At 36.6% G+C, this 21,988-nt stretch overlaps 2 protein-coding genes across 8 annotated transcripts in view; both read left to right on the forward strand.

The window, feature by feature from the left end:
• Positions 1-6,103, forward strand: part of TRPC3 (transient receptor potential cation channel subfamily C member 3) — a 76,216-nt gene extending 70,113 nt beyond the window's left edge. For all 6 annotated transcript variants that reach the window (XM_059169058.1, XM_059169067.1, XM_059169075.1 and 3 more), the window contains one exon: positions 2,414-6,103. In XM_059169058.1, the coding sequence (XP_059025041.1) occupies positions 2,414-2,556 (143 nt within the window). In that variant the 3' untranslated portion in view covers positions 2,557-6,103. The remainder of the gene's footprint in view (positions 1-2,413) is intronic.
• A 4,774-nt stretch (positions 6,104-10,877) lies between these two features.
• Positions 10,878-21,988, forward strand: part of BBS7 (Bardet-Biedl syndrome 7) — a 44,965-nt gene continuing 33,854 nt past the window's right edge. The window contains exons 1-4 of one of the 2 annotated variants that reach the window (XM_059169128.1): positions 10,878-11,087; positions 13,363-13,428; positions 17,729-17,791; positions 19,383-19,558. In XM_059169128.1, the coding sequence (XP_059025111.1) occupies positions 11,052-11,087; positions 13,363-13,428; positions 17,729-17,791; positions 19,383-19,558 (341 nt within the window). In that variant the 5' untranslated portion in view covers positions 10,878-11,051. The remainder of the gene's footprint in view (positions 11,088-13,362; positions 13,429-17,728; positions 17,792-19,382; positions 19,559-21,988) is intronic. The other variant, XM_059169119.1, reaches the window with a different exon arrangement.

Genomic DNA, 21,988 nt, shown 5'->3' on the forward strand with positions numbered 1-21,988 from the left:
CATCTGTCAGTACTATAAAAATGTTTCTCCAAAGGCAAGGCCAAAGAACAGGCCGAGAGTTGGAAAGAAATCAAACTGGGAAAAGTAAGTTGCCTTAAAAATGGAAAGTGTAGCAAAAAAATAAAAAAAATAAAATGGAGGGGCGCCTGGGTGGCTCAGTGGGTTAAGCCGCTGCCTTCAGCTCAGGTCATGATCTCAGAGTCCTGGGATCGAGTCCCGCATCGGGCTCTCTGCTCAGCAGAGAGCCTGCTTCCCTCTCTCTCTCTCTCTGCCTGCCTCTCCATCTACTTGTGATTTCTCTCTGTCAAATAAATAAATAAAATCTTAAAAAAAAAAATAAAATAAAATGGAAAGTGTAGCTTCTAATAGCAATGAGATGCCATGAGATCTATCTTTGCTGATAAGAGAAGAAAGGGCTAAACTAAATAAAATGGTGATGGCCTTCAAAACCATTACTTGATGGATGCCAGGAATCCTTGGAAAATCTGGGTCTGTCCACTGATACGTGTATGTAGAAAAGAAGTGTATGAATGTGTGATTGAAGACCAGCAAAAATCCAATCATGATGCCCAAGAAGCTGTCTCAGGGAGATGGGATGGAAAGGGGTTGTAGTTCAGGAAGCAGAAATCTGATCATTCCTGCAGTAACCTCCTTGGTGGGGGCGGGGGGAGGACAAGAAAAACAAAGTTATCTGGGGTAATTGGATGGCTGACAACATCAAAAACAAAGGGGCATCTTCCATATCCTTGCTCCAAAGAGGAAAATGAGTTAATGAGAATATGGAGTTTGAACAAAGTTCTAACTAAACTATCATAGAGTTTAATATCCTCATTTAATAAATGAAGAAACTGAAGTGCAAGAGGTTGAGTAGTTTGTGTTTCCCGTATTGGTAGACTACAAATAACACTTAATGAAGAGTCTCCCCATAACTCAAAAACAAGGAAGGAGGATATGGCGCTAAGGAGGTGAACGGGGATCTAATGGGTTTATAGTGCAAATGTGATACTGAATGGTGTGAGAATCCATTTCCTTCACCAAAGACCAGCCTCGTGATTTCAAATTAGAATCATATTGCCAGATGGGAAAGGAAGAAGCACTTTTTTTTTTTTTTTTGCCTAAAAAAAGGAATCTGCAAATGTTTTATGTGTATTCTTGAGGAATAGAGTTCTTTAAGATAAAAAGTTTCTGACATATATATATAAAAGAATGTAGAAATTACATTTTTCAGCATCATAAAGGTACCAGCGAGTATTATGGAAGGTAGGTTTTACATGTGATTCTTTTACAGAAAGCTTGTTAAAATACCAATAATTTGTGAAGAATCATTTCTTAGATTCAGGATAAATTTCCACCCCAAAGTTCACCTTCCAATGTCAACAGCTTACCTACATTGCAATCGTTTGCAAGAGAATCTAGGTCTTAATTGCAAACTACATATACTCAAAATACTGCCAAGCTGAATTATGGGAATACATGTGCTTTAAGAGCCAGAAAGTCTCCTTTGGAGACTCCTGTGTGTATACACATTGCCAGTGGTATCATACCTAAACTTAATTTCTTACTTGTTACTTGTTACTTCCTTATACATTGGTTTTCTGTCCTACAAAGTGTTCCTCGGCCCTAAGCTCATTACCATAGCCTTCCCTAATAATCACTCCTACTTTTTTTTTCTTGCCTTCCCTTACTTCAATTTTAAGGAAGTAAATTCCTTAAAATTTACTTGTCCCATGTCAATATTTGCCTGTTAAACAGATTGAATCACCTTTGGTAAAGTTTTGTTTTGCTAAGAGTCTCATCCATCCTAGCAAAGGGAGATGATCCATGTAGGTTTCAACCCTTATGTCTGAGGGAACTGAAGGGGCTCTCTATAGACAGAATGGGATACTCTGGCTGTATATCAGGTAGCTGAAAAATTGCCCTGTGTTAAGAGGTGTTTGAGCCACAGAACAGTAATTTAGCTGAGTTTTACTATTGAAAACATAGCTGGACTATTTCTTACAACTTTCTCAAAGGTCAGTGTATTTTTAAAGACTAATACTTCTTGGGACAGCTGGGTGACTCAGGTTAAGTGTCTGCCTTTGGCTCAGGTCATAATCCCAGAGTCCTGGGATTGAATCCTGCATCAGGCTCCTTACTCAGAAAGGAGCCTTCTTCTCCCTCTGCCTGCAGCTCCCCCTGCTTGTGATCTCTCTCTCTCTCCCTCAAACAAATTTTTAAAAATCTAAAAAAAAAAAAAAAAAAGACTAATGCTTCTTAAATATCTTGAAGGAAAAAATTCCGTAAAAATAACTTGGACTTTATGAAGCAAATGTATTAATATTATATGCATTTGTATGAATTTCACTCTCTCTTCTTTTCTGATCCAAAGAGCAAATTACCAATGATTTTTTTTTTTTAAATACACATACTATAGGTGAATTAAAAGAAATCAAGCAAGATATCTCCAGCCTTCGTTATGAACTTTTGGAGGACAAGAGCCAAGCAACTGAGGAATTAGCCATTCTGATTCATAAACTCAGTGAGAAACTGAATCCTAGCATGCCGAGATGTGAATGATTCAGTGACCTGGAATAATGGCTTTGACTACAGCACAAAAGTGGGCAATAATATTTCTAAGTATGAAATACTTGAAAAACTATGGTGTAAATTTTTAGTATTAACTACCTTTATCATGTGAATCTTTAAAACTTAGGTCTTAATGATTTTATTGTTTTATCACATGAAAATGCTCTTCATTTTAATTGTCTGCCTTGACATTATAAACAATGACATGCCATTGTATTTAAAGGCCCAGTATTATTTCATTACTGACACTTTTGTCCACTTTAGAATAAACTCTATGTCTTTGCACTACCTGTTTGCTTCCAAGAGACTGTAAGCTTCTTGGGGACAGGGACCATGTCTTATTCATCTTAGTGTCTCCAGCGTCTAGTACAGTGCCTGGTACATAGTAGGTGCTCAATAAATGTTGAAACCAACTGAACAGAACTGCCAACAAAATACAAATAAAAATGAAAAGGCCATCACCATGTAGCATTCCTTCCCTTGTCCAAGTGCTAAGAGGTTTTTTTTTTTTTTTTTTTAATAGAAATTAAAGAAATTTTATAACCAGCTATGACGGTAAGATTTTCTTAGAATTTTTGGCATCACTCATAATCCTAGAACCTTTGAGCCCTGAATGAAGAATTTAACAATGAAATGAATTAATAGAAAATATAATTACATTACATATTTAAGTTTCATAGAATTGTTCAAAATGACACATTAAAGATTTTTCTAAAGTATATAGAGTTTGTTTTCTGTCTTAAATTTTCATTTGTTGTTTTTCGGTAATGTGAATTTATTCAGTGGGGTGGTGAGTTTGTTTTTTTAAAGTTAGGGTCCATGCAGGGTTGCTATTTTGTGATAACCTTCTAATTTCTGCCTCTGATGTTTAATGCTAAAGAAGCTATCAACCACTAACTTTTATCTTGCCCATTAGCTTCATTCTGAGTTTTAGAGGGTATGTGTATGGGAAGAACCAAGAGTGAGCAATGGCTGTCTACATGGAAACACATATTCAAGCAGCACCAGGTATGTTTCATTTCCCTTTGAGGCATCTCTTGCTATCACTACTTAGTGATTGACATCCTTTTTCTTATCGAAGCATTTCAGTTACACTTTTTACACAAAATGGATGGTGATGAGCCTGTAATTGATTTATTCTATAACTGAGCTAAATACTGGTAATATCCGCACCACCTCACAACGTTAATAAGAAAGGGGATATAGGCCAGTAATATCCCTCATCTATTCACAGAACATAAAGCACTCAAAAAAATTTTTTTAACCAGCTGGGTTTTAATCTCTTATAGTGTTGGGCTTATTGCCTGGATTCTCTTCACTCTGTTTTTTTGTAAAGTCTTAAGGGAATATGATTTTTGATCATAGCTCAAGGATAGTTTTATAGGTTCTAAAAACCAATTAAATACATGATACTTCAAAAATCATTTATATCACAAAGGAAGGCTTTCTAGGCATGAAAATAAAAATGAACATTAAATGGTACTACATAAGGATCTTTAAAGATAATTTCTTAATTTCTACTTTTGGGGAGTTAAAACAGTTAAGGTAAGAAAAGAACTTTATACAGTTTTACTACTATAAAATATTTCATTAACTTTTGTGCCATGCTAATGGTATTTTGTCTGAAACATTTTCAAACTTTTTGTATTTTATGTTATATCTCAGAACTGAATAGAATATTGATTTTTAATCATTATATGTTACTATAGTTTATAATAAAACAGTAAAGACATGGAGTTTCCATAATAGACAATACTTTCAGTCTTCTAGTATTATCTAGGAGTCCCAGAAAAATAAGTGTTTGCCTATAGGTATGGAACAGCATATTTAGTAATATTCCTAAGTGGGACTGGAAACATTTTGAATGACAAAGTGTCAGATTCATCTGAGGACATCCAATCTAGGATCCTTGGAGTCTTGGAAGAAGATAAAGCTCATGGCATATATACCCTGTGAGAAAATACTTCCTTTTATTTTTTTTTAAAGCCCATGCCTCCCACAACTATAGTGTTCTCAACATAGATTGTTTTTGTTTTGTTTTGTTTTTACTATATTTACATAAAATTGGTATATTTCTGTATTTCTTTTTTTTCCTTCTTCATAGCTTCTAGGTGGTAGCCCAAGATGGAAGATGGGTTGCCAAGGTGCGGTGGATACTATTGATGCTATTGATATCCTGCCCAGATCCTTTTTGTGGGCCAGTGCAGGCATGTCCCAGATTCTGTGTGTGCTGGCTTCTTAGTAGTTCGCAACTATCCCCTCCCCCCGGGGAATTACCCTCCATTGAAAGGAAGCAGCCTTGCCCTGGCTGTTATGCCTCCTCTTCCCCATATCAATGACAGATTGACTGGGGTGGAGACAAAAAGCCTGGGCGCTTGTTTCAAGGTAGGACCAACTTTTTGGTGTAACTCATGTTCTAGAGCTTTGGGAGGCATTAGGCTCAGCCAGACTCCAGTCTGGCCAAATAAGGGTTTAGCTTTTTTCCTCTGTCTTACCCCATTTCCCTTCCTCCCTTTCTGCTGAGAACATTCCTTCAGTAAATCAGCACATCCAAATCTTGGTAGACTTTGTCCCCAGTAAGCTCATCCTAAGACCTGGGTATTATTGTGGCACTATAGAGGCAAGGTAAGGATTACTCTAGGCAATTGCTGTCAAAGTTAGTACCTCTTTGAGGTTAATGATACAAGTCTGGGTCAGCAAGTCCTTGCCCCACTCACCATTTTAACATGCATTTAATGCATTTAATGTACACTGGGGTTAAAGCAATGCTCAAAGAAGTCGTTGGGGCAACTCGGGGAAGGGAACATTTTAACAGGACCCAAAACAATTTGTTTAGCAGAAGACATTTAGGTATTTATGATTAATTAGAAAATTATCAAAGTCCTAGATCTCTTTTTCAACCTCGCTGCTGTTCATAGTTTTTTCCTCGGTTACAGATAAAGGAAAGAAAGAAACTCCCAAATTGCTTCTTAGGCTTATTTAAAATTTTTGACACTTTGTGTTTCTGTATTTAATATACTGAAGACCCTTGACTTAATGGCCTTCACAATATGTTGAGAAGCTTAGACTCATAGACTTGAAATAAAAGAGGGAACTAAGCAAAATAAATATCCAGTGTTTTCAGAGCTTTTTGCACTATAAAAACTTAAAAATGACATATTTTGTGATTATGAAAAGCAAAGTTAGTACAACTTAGGATAACTCTTTTACCGAAACATGTCCAATGTATTTCATTTACACAGTCATATCTGATATATTTCAATTTTAAATGTATTAAGCCAAATGAAAGCTTTTGTAAATGGGAGGGTAAATTGTCTTATGGATGATGTCTAAAGAGAACTGAAATCACATTGACAGTTAATTGCATGTTTCATACCTTGTTCAGTCAAACAGGGTTATGCTACAAGTAGGTTCTCAGTCTTTGGGTGTCATAGAGCTGTTTCAGGGGGTTGATATCATCATCCAAGGTGATAATGATCTCTCTCCCCATGTTTCTTTTTTTAAATCAATCTAAAAGGGTCATTTGTTATTTTTTTTTTTAAATAAGAGTTTGAGAGTTTCCAAATTGATATCATGTGTTAGTGGAGCCCAATGTGTATACTTACGAGTCGGTCATTCAGTCAGCCATCTCCACTTGCGTGATTTTAACTGTAATGCAGTTTAAGTTGCTTGTATTCTTAGTCATAAGTTTTTTTAATTTATACTCATACTGACTGCTTTAAGACCACAACATAAGATTTATAAGTTACTGAAGTATATGATACTTTTGTAAATGGTCTCAAGGCAATATTTATTACATCTGAGATACAATCATCTGTTTTTGTTTTTGGATTTTTTTAATGTAGCCCACCAAGTTGTCTCTAGTAGCTTAAAATATGTTTGAAAAGAGAAACTAGAGTGGCAATTTGTCTAACTTGGCTTTTCTTTTTTGTGAATAAAAACCCAGCTAATTGTATAAGAAGTATTTAAAATTCATACTTTGAAACCTTTGCCATTTAGAAACAAAACATGGTACTTTAAAAAAAATCACTTGCCTTTTCTAGATGTAAAATGAACGAATTTCAATATCATATTATGCAAGCTCTTTTTATCTATTTTTGATGCTGTATCATAGCCTCATTTCAATGTTTTAAAAGAAATGTGATCTTCAAAATAAACCCTTTTTATGTTACACAATTAGCTTAAAGTAAAATAAACAGTGGGCATCACTTGTTAAATGGGAAATAAGCATTGTCAGTATGTTTTTATTACAAATATTGTAAAGATTGGATGAAGATGAATTTTAGAATGCTTCCTTAAATAATATAACAAACTAAAATAAACTGCCTTTTCTTTAACATTTCTACACAAGCATTCTCCTACTGTACAAATTTAGTCACAAAATTTCACAATAAAAAAAGAAATAATTATTAAAATTCCTAAGGGTTTTGAAAGAGTATATACAATGAAAATGGTTTGTGGGTCCAAAAGGGAAAACATTGGACTAATGGTTTCTAATATTTTGTCCAGCCCTGAAATACTTATTGAATTTCCCAGAGTAATATTTGAAATGATAATTCCCCCTTTATCAGGTTTTCAATATTTTGATTTGTTTGTTATAATGCAAAAACAGGAATAATATCAGTATCATTTTCCTTAAGATGTTAATATGCAATGCCAGCACTTGAGAACGGAAACAAGAAAACAGATGGAAAGATTTGGTATCTACTGTTCTGGATAGCCCTTTATCAGAACCTGGCAATCCTAGGGACAGAAGAATGCTCACTTTGGGAGCTATCCAGAGTTAAACACAGGAGTCTTAAAATCTCTTAATTTTTAATTTTATTTTATAACAATTTTATTTTTAATTGCAAAAATTGGGGTGCCTGGATGGCTCAGTCAGTTAAGTGTCTGCCTGTGGCCCAGGTAATGATCCCAGGGTCCTGGGATGGTGTCCTATATTAGGCTCCCTGCTCAGCGGAGAACCTGTTTCTCCTTCTGCCCCTCTCCCTTGCTCGTGCACACACACACACACACACACTCTCTCTCTCTCTCATTTTATCTCTCTCTACCAAGTAAATAAATAAAATCTTTTCAAAAATGTACAAATCTTATGTAAAACAGAAAACAAGATTATAATCCTTTAATCTATATCCAAATAAAAAATTTTTAATTTAATTCATAACAAGCCCTTTCCTATAATTGTAATCATGGTGTATATACTATTTTATATTCTATTTTTATTATCCCAAACACTTTCCACATTGCTATACAGCCTTCATTATTTTCACTTTCAGTGGCTATGCAGTAGTCTATGAAGTACATGCACCATTTCCTTTATACTGGACAGTTGGGTTCTTGTTTTAAATGGTCCCTCAATTATGACTTCCTATTTTGCTTTGTTTTTGTAGATTAAATATTCAAAATTGGAGTTATGGGTTAAAAATAAAATCACATACTTATAGGGTTGGATACATATTGATGCATTGCTTTCAAAAGGGTTTTATTACCAGTTAAAAGTATCACAGTTGATGAGAACATGCTGTCTCTGCAACGTACAGTGTTATCACTTAAATCTTTTTCTAGTCTGAAAGGCAAAATATAAAAGATATCTTGCTTCAGTATTATTGATTAGAAATGAAGGTAATAGATTTCTATAAGTTTGTTCAGAAACAACTTTCTTTATGAAATATCTGTTCATATTTTTGCCTGTTTACTTATTGGAATCATAATATTTCCATTTTTATTAATTTGTATGAATATGTATAATACTCATATCCCCCCAATTTTTTATATGTAAAAATGTTTGTTACCTATTGAAGTGTTTCATCTTTATTTTTAATATGCTTCTTTGTGGTTTCCTGTATTCCTCTTTTTTTTTTTTTTTTTTAAAGATTTATTTATTTATTTATCAGAGAGAGAGGGAGAGAGAGTGAGCATAGGCAGACAGAATGGCAGGCAGAGGCAGAGGGAGAAGCAGGCTCCCTGCTGAGCAAGGAGCCCGATGTGGGACTCGATCCCAGGACGCTGGGATCATGACCTGAGCCTAAGGCAGCCGCTTAACCAACTGAGCCACCCAGGCGTCCCTGTATTCCTCTTAAGATCAGATAAATTGCCTTCTGTTATGGGCTGAATTATGTACCACTTAAATTCTTATGTCCTAATCCCCAGTACCTTGGAATGCAAATAAATTTGGGGATAGGACCTCTAAAGAGGTAATTAAGTTAGAATGAGGTCATTAGGGTGGGCCTTAATCCAATTTGACTGGTTTCCTTCCTGGAAGAGATTAGGACACAACTCTAAAAGTGGGAAGACCTCATGAAGAGTCACAGAAAAGATGGCCATCTACAAGCCAAGGTGAGATGCCTCAGAAGATTGGTTTCCTGCTGACACTTTGATCTTGTACTCCTAGCCTGTGAGACCTGTGAGAAAATAAATTTCTGTTGTTTAAAGTCATCCAGTTTGTGGTACTTTGTTATGGGGGCCCTAGCTACCTTCTAATTCCCTAAACTCTAAATTCTACAGCTCTATATTCTTCTATCTCTTCTGTGGCTTTATTTTTTGAACTATGTCTGAAATTTATCTGTATTTTTGTTGATTCTAAATTGATGTGTATTTTCCCCAAAATTGCTACACAGTTAACCCATCTTCAGGCACTGTTGTCTGTTTTAATATGGCGTTATTTTAGCTTCAGAAAAAGAAATGTCTGGAACATTCTTGTACCTAGTCAAAAACCTTCTCAGATCCCTTGCAGGAAATTATTTTTCTACCTAAGAAACATCTCTTCTTGGGGTTTGAGTTCTTGTTTCACCATCACTTGTGAACTCTGCGCTAGTAGAACAAAGAAATCAGGAGAGGAGCTGTATCTTACTCATTCATATATAGTATTTCTGTAGGCAGAGCACTCTGTGCATGAAGGAAGGACTGATGAAAGAATCAGGGAAGGTGAGTTCTCCGTCAGACCTTGGGTCACTATAGGCCAGTGGTAGTCTGCAGGTCACTGAGGCCTTTTCAGGGGGTCTGTGATTTTGAAACTATTTTCATTACACTAAGATGTTACCTGCCTTTTCCACTGTGTTGAAATTTGCACTGATGGTACAAAAACAATGATGGTTAACACTGCTGGTAGGTAAACATGAATCAAAGCAGTAGCTTCAAATTGTAGTAATAGTCACTGCATTCCTCATGCCACATATTGGCAGGAAACAAAACTCTGTATAAAAATGCCTTTTGAGAAGCAGTAAAAGCTGTTAAGTTTCAACTCTTGAATGTGTTTCTTTTTAAATATTCTGTGTGATGAAATGGGAAGGATACATAAAGCATTTCTACTAAATACAGAAGGGTACTGCCTCAAGAAAAAACATTTATGTGATTGAGTTGCTAGCTGGAATACTTATTTTTTAAGAGCACAACTGGAAAAGTTATTATTCAGACTTGGATATTTGGTATACACTTTCTTGTGAATTCAAAATTGGAACCCATCATTTCAAGGAAAACAGTTGATATTTGTTGCCAATGCTTAAAATTTGGCCTTTTAAACACACATTAGAATATTGCAGAATTTGTATTCATGTCGGAGGTTGATACCTTCTCTGATGAAATCCATGGTGATATTAACTTATAGGATTTCTTGGATGTTGTGTAATGAAGACACATTCCACATTGCAATTAGCTTTTCAGAAACTACCACTTGTTGATTTTGGACCGGATTCTTCATATACTTAAAAAAACCTACCTATACCAGCAGATTGAATGCAGTAGTAGATCTGGGACTTATCTACTATTCAGGTGTATAGTAAATAGATTTGCAAATAATACCAGTCTTTTTGCCTCTTTTTTTATTCGAAAATAAGTTATCTTCATTAAAATATTTAATACGTTTTTAAACTCCATTTAAAAATTTCAGTTCTAATTTCTAACATAGTAAATATCAATAGATAGCCCATATCAACAGGAGGTCTTTGGCATCCTCCGAAATGGTTTGTAAGAGTTTTGTAAAGGGGTCGTAAGGCCAAAAGCTTGATAACTACTGTGGTAAACTAATGCCTATAACAACGCCTCTTTGAAGGACCCTATCCAGTATCCGTAAAATAGTTCAGAATCTACTCAGGTTTCACATCGCGGGTCGACACGGAGAAGGACTTAGCGCTGGACGAAGGTGGGGGTGGAGCCAATGCGGGGTTTCCAGTCTCCGGGGAAACCACCTTTCTCCCGTCTCCTGGATCTCTTCCTCCTTTCCTCTCTGCCTCTGATTGGAGGCAGGTTAAGTCCGTGGGCGGTCCTTCGGAAAGGGGCGGGGATTCACTTTAGCCGGGGGCGTGTCCTCCTCGCGCGAACGCATTGACGTCATACGGACGCCGCTGCCCTGGCGCCTCGCTTTTGCATCCCCTGCTGAGGCTCCTAGCTTTGGTCTTTGAAGGGGACGCGAGCGTAGCCCCTCAGAGGCCTGGGATCTGGCAGCCTCTGTCACTCCTGTGCCGGCCCGATAGCGCGTTGGTGTCACCGTCATGGATCTAAATTTAAACCGAGCGGATTATTTACAGGTAAACCTGAGGGGATAAAGCGGGAGCCGCGCGGGGTGAGCCCCGCTCCCCGAGAGGATTTTGTCCTTCCACTGACGTCGGTCGGGGTCGCCCAGAGCGGGGGCGGCGGCGAAGGGGCTGCGGGGCTGGGTGTTGCACTCACGCAGTCCCGGTCTCGGGCAACCCCTGCTCGTACTTGAGGGTCCGCTGGGACTTGGAAAGAAGCGCACAGGCTCTCGCGTTGCTGACTCCTGCCGAGTCCTAAAGATGCCCAGAAAGACCTGATCCCGGATAACTCCCCGGGGCCCTTCTCCTCCCAGGCTGCAGCTACCTGTTGGCCCGTAACTCCCGAATCTCCATCTCTACCCAGCCGCTTCTCCCGCGCGCCAGACCCTTCTTACGGTGACCTGGACCTCACCAGCCAGAGCATCATAAAAGCGACGACAGCTAATAGCTGTGCGTGCAGTTTATTCTAGGCGCTTAACATATTTAATCTCCCTAAAAATTCTCGAAGTAGGTAATGTTACTGATGGGGATCCAGGGACTCAGATAAAGCCATCTGCTTAACAACAACAACAAGAATGAAGTTCTACAAAGTCTCTGACCCCATAGCTGGTGTTCTCTGTTATACCTTCTTGCCTCATTATTCAAGCTCTAGCTATTCTCTCTTTTCCATCGCCTTTTTCAGTAATTTTATTTGGTTAATGTAATGGTACAGAAGTTTGCCAGTCCGTTTACCTGGAAATTATGCTAGGTACTTTCCACTTCAATATCTTCCATTTTGAGCTGGTCACCACATTTTGCTACTGGTTTTATCTCCTGAGCATCTCATGACTCTGTCCCGTTTTTGCCATCTCTATCATCCCCAGATCATGTTCTCATCTTTTTTAATTTGTGGGGGCGCCTGGGTGGCTCAGTGGGTTAAGCCGCTGCCTTCGACTCAGGTCATGATCTCAGGTTCCTGGGATCGAGTTCCGCATCAGGCTTTCTGCTCAGCAGGGAGCTTGCTTCTCTCCCTCTCTCTGCCTGCCTCTCTGTCTACTTGTGATCTCTCTCTTTCAAATAAATAAATAAAATCTTAAAAAAATTTAATTTGCATGTTTTCCAAAATTCATTGTTTATGCACCACATGTTTTCATTTTCTTAATTGGGCTCCTAGCCTCCAGCTTCACCTCCCTAGAAGCCATCATTCACATAACTTGTTAGAGTGGTGTTTCACAAAAGCAAATCTAAACAGATTACTTTACACTTTAATACTACTCCTTGGAATACAGAATAAAATTGTAGTTTCTCATTATCTGTAGATCTTTTCATGATTTGTTGTTTTTTTCCAACTTTTCCCCCATTGGTCCCAACCGCCCCACTTCCTATCCTAACTATGCACCACTAGTGATAGTTCCCTGCTGAACAGGCCATGCTGTTTTTGTCTTCCATACCTTTTGTAAAAAATCTTCATCATCAGATTGGATGTCATTGCCATCAGCATGTTTTGCATTTTAACAAAAATCCTCTATGTTGCATGTTAAATAATTGTAATCTGTTTCCAAAGATTTTAAATCACTACAAAAACTTTCTAACAACTGTATATATGAAGTTTTTTATGAAGTCTTCTAGAAATATTTGTAAAGTATTTTGCAACTAAACGCCTGGGTGGCTCAGTCAGTTAGGTATCTCTTTTCAGCTCAGGTCATGATCCAAGGATCCTGGGATCCAGTCCTGCATCTGGCTCCTTGCTCCTTGGGGAGCCTGCTTCTCCCTCTGCCTGATGTTCGCTCTGTTTGTGTGCACAATCAATCTCTCTCTTTCTGACAAATAAAATCTTTTTTTTTTTTTTTTAAGATTTTATTTTTTCTTTGACAGGCAGAGAGGCAGGCAGAGAGAGAGAGGAGGAAGCAGCCTTCCTGCTGAGCAGAGAGCCCGATGTGGGGCCTAGATCCCAGGACCCTGGGATCATGACCTGAACTGAAGACAGAGGCTTTAACCCACTGAGCCACCCAGGCACCCCAAATAAAATCTTTTTTTTTTTTAAAGTGTTTTGCCACTAATGTATTATTTTTGGCTTGACAACTTTATAGTATACATTTTAGTATCTTTGGGTGTGCTCTGTGTTGACTTTTGTAGCATATTTCATTAAAAAATGAGTTCATCACTGATCATAATTATTTCATATCACTAATTGCAATAAAAAATAAGTCTCACTATGATCTGAATCGCCTGGTCCTTTCATTCTCAGATGTAATCATTTCAAGTTAGTATAATAGAAAACATTCACTAGATGACTGGTGTGTTTCCTTAGGTGGGAGTGACCTCTCAGAAGACTATGAAGCTACTTCCTGCCTCAAGACATAGAACTACACAAAAGGTACTGTAGAGATCTCGTTTCTCCCTATCTCTTTAGCTGTGACAGAGGAGAGGTTTATTATTTCTTTATTTCTTCATTGGTAAATTACCCTTTAATGTTAAAATGTAAATAAATTTCTTTTAACCTGAACAGAGGTTGGAATACCAAGGGACATTTACAGACAGTAATTTTCTTGCATGTTTTAATTTTTTTTTTTAAGATTTTATTTATTTATCAGAGAGAGAGAGGGAGAGCGAGCGAGCACAGGCAGACAGAATGGCAGGCAGAGGCAGAGGGAGAAGCAGGCTCCCCGCCGAGCAAGGAGCCCGATGCGGGACTCGATCCCAGGACGCTGGGATCATGACCTGAGCCGAAGGCAGCTGCTTAACCAATTGAGCCACCCAGGCGTCCCGCATGTTTTAATTTTTATGTACAGTCTGTAATAGATAAGTAAACTTGTTGAAAACATATTTCATTTTTCTGTTAATAATTTACTTGTTGTGTACTAGTGTGTACCAGATTGTGTGTATGAAAAACAAACATAAAGCGCAATAGGATATAGAGAAGGTTATTTTTAAACTTTATCATCTTTTTAAGAATAAATTAAGTACTGAGGTAACTTAGTGGCTCAATCAGTTAAGTGGACAACTCAGTTATGGTTCAGGTCATGATCTCAGCCTGGCATGAGGCTCCATGTTTGGTGTGGAATCTTCTTGTACCTCCCCCTTTGTTTCCCCCTCCACCCTCAGTTTATCTTTCTCATAAATAAAAATAAAATCTTTTTAAAAAAAGAGTAGGTATTTTGATGTTGAACTTTCTATTTATCTAATATTTACTACTTTTATGGAAATATTGATCCTGTGATTTCTATAAGGCAATTATAATATTAGTAGTAGACTTATAGCTGCAAAACAAATACACTCCTGATGTAATAACATTTTTTTAAGATAAATCAACAGATTTCTGATAGTCATTTATTGTATTTGGTCTACTAGATCATAACTTCTCAAATTCTTTTTGCTCCCAGCACCCTTTTACACTTTGAAATTATGTAGCATCCCAAAGAACTTTTGTTTATTTGGGTTATATCTATAAATATTATTATATTAAGATTAAAACTGAGAAATATCTAAAATATTCTTTTTTTAAAATAATAAACCCATTACATTTACAAAAATGAAATTTTAATGAAAAATACCTGTATTTTCAAAAACAAAAAGAATTTGGTGAGAATAGTGGCATTGTATTATTAAACTTCTGCAGATTCTTTAGTCTGGCACAGAGAAAGGCACCTGGCTTCTCATGTCTGTTCTTTACAGTCTGTTGTAATATATTGTTTCGGTTGAAGTATTCAAAGAAAATCCAGCTCACACAGATACACAGTTGAAAATAAGAGTTATTTAAATAGCTTTTCCAAATAATTATGGCTCTTTATACATGATGTGACACATATCCTTAACAAATAGTAGTTTCTTAAATATTAGTTGCAATGTGGAATATGAAGCCAATATTGATTAGTTTTTCATACTTAGGTACATTAAAAACTATTTATATTTTGAATGGATCTTTTACTCATGCATGGGTTTTGTTTTTTTTTTTTAAGATTTTATTTATTTATTTGACAGACAGAAATCACAAATAGGCAGAGAGGCAGGCAGAGGGAGAGAGAGAGCGAAGCAGGCTCCCTGATGAGCAGAGAGCCCGGTGTGGGCTTGATCCCAGGACCCTGGGATCATGATCTGAGCTGAAGGCAGAGGCTTTAACCCACTGAGCCCACCCAGGCGCCCCTTATGCATGGTTTTATAGCATCTTACAATGGTCACTTGAGATTAGTAGTTCATTGAGTTATACAGATTTCCCAAAGGTTGAATGTTCAAATGTTGATTGTACCAAATGTTATCATGGAGTATCAAATCACATTTGTTGATATCAGTATAGATTTCATCAGAAAAGTTGTCAAATATGGAATAGCTGTCCAGTTCCCAATGGCAGATACATGCCTTATTGGTACTTACTTTTACTTGAAAGCTCAAATTTTATCATTGGGAACACTCTCAATTATTTTCCTTTAAAATGATAAGCTCACTTCCTGCAGTTTAAAAAAAAAAAAAAACTCTACAAATACCCAAGTATTAATAACAACTTGTTATTAATCATTGTTAATAGTTGCCAGTTGTTCTTTCATTCTTAAAATTGTGTTTTGTGTTTTGTGGGGCCTACGTGTTACAGTCAGTTAAGCTCTGACTCTTTGTTTCAGCTCAGATCTGATGTCAGGATTATGAGATGGAGCCCATGTTCAACTCAGTGCTCAGGATGGAGTCTGCTTTATTTCTCTCTCCCCCCTACCCCACCAGTTCTCTCTCTGTGTCTCTAAAATAAAATAAATCTTTAAAAAAGATTTGTGAAAAAACTGGGTAGTTCAGCTTATTACCGAAACAATTCTATAAGTGCTTTTTGGTTTGCCACAAAAGTATTCTATGCATATTTTATTATTATTATTTTTTAAAGATCCACCTATTTTTTTTTCCTAAAAATTTTATTTATTTGAGAGAAATCACAAGTCGGGTAAGGAACAGAGGGAGAAGCAGATTCGAGCAGGGTGAGGGGCAGAGAGATGGGGAGAAGCAGACTCTCCGCTGAGCAGGGAGCCCAATGCAGGGCTTGATACTGGGATTCCGAGGTAATGACCTGAGCTAAAGGCAGATGCTTAACCAGCTGATCCATTTAGGCGCCCCAGCCATCCATTCAGAAAGAATCTGAAGCAGACTTCACACTGAGGACCAGCCCAATTCGGGCTAGATCTCAGGACCCTGAGATCATGACTTGAGCCTAAACCAAGAGTCGGATGCTCAATCCACTGCATTACCCAGGCGCCCCAATTTTATGCATATTTCTACTTTCTCACGCTTAAAAGACATGACTCCAGGACCAAATTTAAGAAGATTAATCATTTTTATTGCTTCATCAAGAACATTCTTATATTAAGTTGGATTTTTTTTTCTGTACTTTGAAGTGATGATCACAGTAACCACTGGTGTTGTTTGTTGTCATTGTTTTGATTCTTGCCAGATGCTAGCAGTTTTATCTACCATTCCTTTTGTACCGTCATTGTAAATATCAGTCTAGTGAAAAAAGAAAATAAAGACTTACAAAAATAGTTATCACTTGGCAGATTCCCTAAAAAGTTCTTGTTGACCCTAGGAGTCTAAGAATCATACTTTGGGAATCCCTGTAGTGGATTATTGTTTTTACAAGTTATTAGAGTAGCGTAGTGTTAAAAAACTCAAAACCTTGGGTTTAGATCCCCCTATTACAAAGTTAAGAATCAAGGGTGTTGGGTGCCCGGATGGCTCAGTTGATTAAGTGTCTGCCTTCAGCTCAGGTTGTGATCCTGGGGTCCTAGGATCAAGTCCCACATTGGACTCCTTGCTCTGTGGGGAGCCTGCTTCTCTCTCTGCCTCTCTCTTTCTTTGTCTCTCATGAATGAATAAATAAAATCTTAAAAAAAAAGAAAGAAAAAGAAAAAGAAATAGGGACCTAAGAATGTGCTCTGCATCATCAAGTTTTTGATATTTCAGACTTATTTATGTCTTAATATATGGTCAATTTTCTAATGTTTCTGTGCGCTTAAAAAGAACATTTATAATTTAATTCTTAGGATGAATGATTACTTACTTATGCATGTGTGCACAACATGTCCTACATATATGTACATGCATGTATACATATGTGCATATGTATTAGAGCAAGGTAATTATTTTCTAACCTATATCCTTACCTTTTATCTGCTTGATTATCAATTCCTGAGAAGGAAATGTTGAAATCTCTCTCTGCATTTATGTCAACATAATCTATTGGTTACATGTTCATAATTTTTGAAGCTGAGTGATGTCTACTTTTGTATATGTTAAAATTTTTCTATTACAAAGGTTTTAAAAATACCAAAGAAGTCAGTCACAACTTTGATAATCTTTAATTGCAACTTTAATTGATAATCTGTTTTGAAAGTTAATCTTAACATGTTCTTATGCTCCAGTTGAGAAAAAAATGACCTCCCTGCCATTTCTGTCTTATTCTCTTGTTCTGTTTACAATGTAGGAACAAAATAAATGGCCAACTACTTGCATAACGACTCTCTATACCTCCTTTCCTGCTCTTTTCTTGTAATTCCTTGGAGTATCACTTTGTGTAGGGGTACTTGCCTAGATTTTCTGATCTCTACATTTAAAGTCATAATTTATATATTGAGAATCTTGTTTCCCCCATATAAGTTAATAGGGCATAATAATAGTAATTTAAGATTCTTTTCAATCTTTTGTAGGTGGTTATTGGAGATCATGATGGTGTAGTTATGTGCTTTGGCATGAAAAAAGGAGAAGCAGTGGTATGTATAGCTTTTTTTTTTTTTTTGAGAAAAACAGATTTTCTAAAAGAGAAACACACTACTTATTGAATATTCTTAGGTTAAAATTGTCCTAAAAGCAGTGAAAAATGCATTGTGAGGGAAGCAGTTACATGGAGTATGAGGCTAGAGGCAACACAAGAATCATTTGCTAACTAGCTATAGAACAGATTACTTCACACTTCAGGGTATAAAACAACACACATTTATTATCGCACAGTTTCTGAGGGTCAGGAGTCCAAGTTCAATGTCTCACATGGCTGCAGTGCCAGGCTCTATTCCTTTCTGGGGCTGGGGTCCTATTCCAAGCTCACATGACAGGATTCAGATTCTTGCTCTTTTTTTTTTTATATTTAGTAGGACTGAGGTCCCACTTTATTGTTGTCTGTACACCAGGGCCTGTTCTCATCATCTTGAGGTCCCCATAGTTCCTAGCCCTGTGGTCCTCTCACAGGTCCACTCCTAACATGGTGACCTACTTCTTCAGGCCAGCAGGAAAATCTGTCCAGTCAGCTAAGGTGGTGTCTTATGTAACATGAAAGTGATTAGATAATCACCTTTGCCACTTAATGGAAGCTAGTCAAGGATGTGATTAGTACATCATCATATTCACAGATCATAGTTTATAAGCAATGGGGCTGAGCTGTGAAGACTTATATTCACTATATGTTATAAAGAATTTATAAAAAGATGAATAGTTAAAAACTGTCAGAAGCCCAGTGTTTCCAGTATTCATATATTCTCCCAGATACTTTAGTCTCCGTATAAAGTTACTGGAGGGAAGGGAAAGAAGCTGGTGCCAATAATAAAATGGAAAATAACCAAGGAAAAATTAATGATATAAATGTTGTATTCAGGGGTGCCTGGGTGGCTTGGTGGGTTAAAACCTCTGCTTTCGGCTCATGTCTTGGTCCCAGGGTCCTGGAATCAAGCCGCGCATCACATTCTCTGCTCAGCAGGGAGCCTGCTTCCCCCCGTCTCTCTCTGCCTGCCTCTCTGCCTACTTGTGATCTCTGTATGTCAAATAAATAAATAAAATCTTTAAAAAAATGTATTCAATTAGATATTAAGCTAAACATTTGGGTTTTCAGTAAATTCTACAGTTTTTTATTTGTAGTACTAAAATTCATAAAAATTATAACGGAAACAGGAGACTTTAGTTTTAAAAAGATAATTAAAATGCAAAAACATGTCCATTGGAGCCAGTGAGGGAATCTTATTAAAATGCAGGTTCTCATTCAGTAGAGTTGGGGTTGGACCTGAGATTCTGCATTTTTAATAAGGTTAATCATACTGATGCCCCTGCTTAATGAACTGTACTTTGAGATGCAGAAGTTTAGATTTTAAGGATGTGACTGAAATAGGTGTGGCAATAAATATTCCAAATTTAGAAGATATTTAGCGAAAAACCTTGAAGATTCACTGAAGTAAATACATTCATATCTTAAAATGTTTCTATAGTGGAAATATAGTATTTTGTGTGTTTCAAATCACAGCATTTTTTTTTTTTCAGTAAAGGAAAATGCTTACAGTAAATTTGTGTACTTAATTTTTTCCCCAATGATTTTTGCAGGCCGTGTTCAAGACTTTACCCGGGCAGAAGATTGCAAGATTGGAGCTAGGAGGGGTTCTTAACACACCCCAGGAGAAGATTTTTATTGCTGCAGGATCTGAGATCAGAGGCTTCACAAAGAGAGGAAAACAGTTCCTCTCTTTTGAAACTAACCTCACTGAAAGCATTAAAGCTATGTATGTTTATCCTTTTTTTTATTTTTACAAATCCATTTATAATATTTTGGAGAGGTGACAAACATCAGATTAAGTATCATATCTTACTAGGTTTCCTGGGAAATAAAATTGACTAAAGGTAACTTATTAGTCAGAAACTCATTAACATAGAATCAGTACAAAATCAGTTGGCCTTCAAAATGTTTTCTTAAGACTCATAGTATTTACACATTCATTTTTTTGACTAAATGGTTCCAGATGATTCATGATCAAGGTATAAAAGAAAAAAGTAAAGAAACCTAGAGATAGTTAGGTTTCTGTTCCTTTCCTGTCTGTGGTCATTTGCTGCATCATTTGCTGAAGACCTGGCTGTCAAAGTTGCTAACTACTAATAGGCTATAATTTTAGGTAAATCAAGTAAGACCCTGAGTAAAAAAAAAAAAAAAAAAAACTCCCTAATGGCTTTCTGATTTGTGAGATTTTACAAGTAAAATATAAGATTTTTGAATCATGAGGAACTAGAGAGGGTTTTAAAGTTTATCTAATCCATTGTCCTCAGACCACTACTTAAAAGAATCCCTTGGAAGCTTAAAAGAGTAGATTTCTTGTCCTACTCATACCTGCAGAATCAGAATTATTAGGAGTGGGTAGAAAGAAAAAAAAGTTCTTTATTTGACAACAACAGCCAAGTTGTAGACCTTGGTCTGAAAACTATTAATTCAGTCCAGAGTTCTATGTGGTACACAGCTGTCCTGCAGAATTCTATATACTGCACATCACATGTCCTGATCTCTAGGCTGGAAAACTTTGCTCTGGTAATATTAGATAAAAATTAAATCATGGTAAGTGGGAGTGAGTTCAGTGGTTTAACAAGAATGTAATAGTTTTGAAATGGACAATGACAAATGTGAAATACTAAAATCAAAGTAATTAATAATTTGCATAACTCCACATTCAGAAAGGTGTATAGAGAGGCTTGAGGAAGATCAGGAGTTTCCCAGCCAATAGTCTCTTTTGCTAGTTTCTTAAACTTTTTTTTTTTTTTTTGGAATGGAAGAGGCGGGATGGAGAGGATCCTTATTCAATATTTTAAAAATTTATTGTCTGAATCCCCAGATTTATAAGAGTGCACAGGAAAGAAGGTTATAACTTGAAAATATTCAATAAGAAACTGAGCACTTACAAAGTTGGTTACCATGCAGGCATCCTTCCCTGCTTAATGCTTCCATCTGTCCCCACTCTTGTCAACAGTAGTGATTACAAGTTATACTTTGGAAAATGTTTAATTGCAATATAATTGCAAGTGTAGTGCAGATGGATTTCAAGATGAAACTTAAAATCTTGAAAAAGAATTTCATTAGGCTGATAAAAATGATATTAAGAGGACTACTAAAATCATGTGCAGAGCCACAAAGTGAGGCCACATAAGTGATAATCAAAGAGAAAATCAGTGAAAATCATTATAGCATAGGGAGTAATTTTAGTACCAAAACTTTTAAATTAGACTTTAGAGCAGTGGAGAAATAGTTGAAACTTTCAAATAAAATTCCCTTCTTTATGATTCCATGGTTATAGCAATCTAGAAGTGAAAGGTAATGCGCTAGTGTATGATTTTTGTAAAATTTCAGCTCCCCCAGTGAAAACTGGATTTAATATAAGAATGGGAACATTGTTAGGATTATTGCCTAAATTTTGTTAAATATAATTTGTACTCTTTTTCATTTATTTTTTCAAGATAAAATTCTGATGAAATCATTTACCCCCACTGTTTATCATTTAAAGTAGGTTTGCTTCCAATAGCCTTTTCTAGACAATTTAGTATAGTAGTAAGAAAGCTAATTCTAGAGCTAAAAGCTACTTGAGCTATAATCCACTCTGCTACTAGTTGTGTGCCATTAGGCAAGTTACTTTACATTTTATTGTTCTCTGTAAAAAGGGATTATAATGGTCCCTAGTTTACAGATTTATGAGGATTAAGCTAATACATATGAATCTGTTAGGACAGTGGTTGGCACACAGTGCACATTCAGAAAAAGCTAATTGTCTTCAGATATAGACAGTTATCATTGTCTTATTTTCAGTTTTTCTAAGCTTAATTTTGAAATGGCTGAGGCCTTAAGATTGTGATTTTCAGCTTTTTAAAATAAGTGTTCGGGGCACCTGGGTGGCTCAGTGGGTTAAGCCCCTGCCTTCAGCTCCGCTCATGATCTCAGGATCCTGGGATTGAGTCCCACATCGGGCTCTTTGCTCCACAGGGAACCTGCTTCCTCCTCTCTCTACCTGTGATCTGCCTACTTGTGATCTCTTTCCCTGTGTCAAATAAATAAATAAAATTAAAAAAAAAATAAAATCAGTGTTCTATCAAAAGGCTACAAATTAAGTGAGGGAAATGGGGAGAAACTATTCTTTAAGTCTGTGCTAAAATGATAGAAACAGTATAGATAAACTTTT

Source organism: Mustela lutreola, chromosome 1 (genome assembly GCF_030435805.1).
Source record: "Mustela lutreola isolate mMusLut2 chromosome 1, mMusLut2.pri, whole genome shotgun sequence".
Classification (NCBI taxonomy): Eukaryota; Metazoa; Chordata; class Mammalia; order Carnivora; family Mustelidae; genus Mustela; species Mustela lutreola.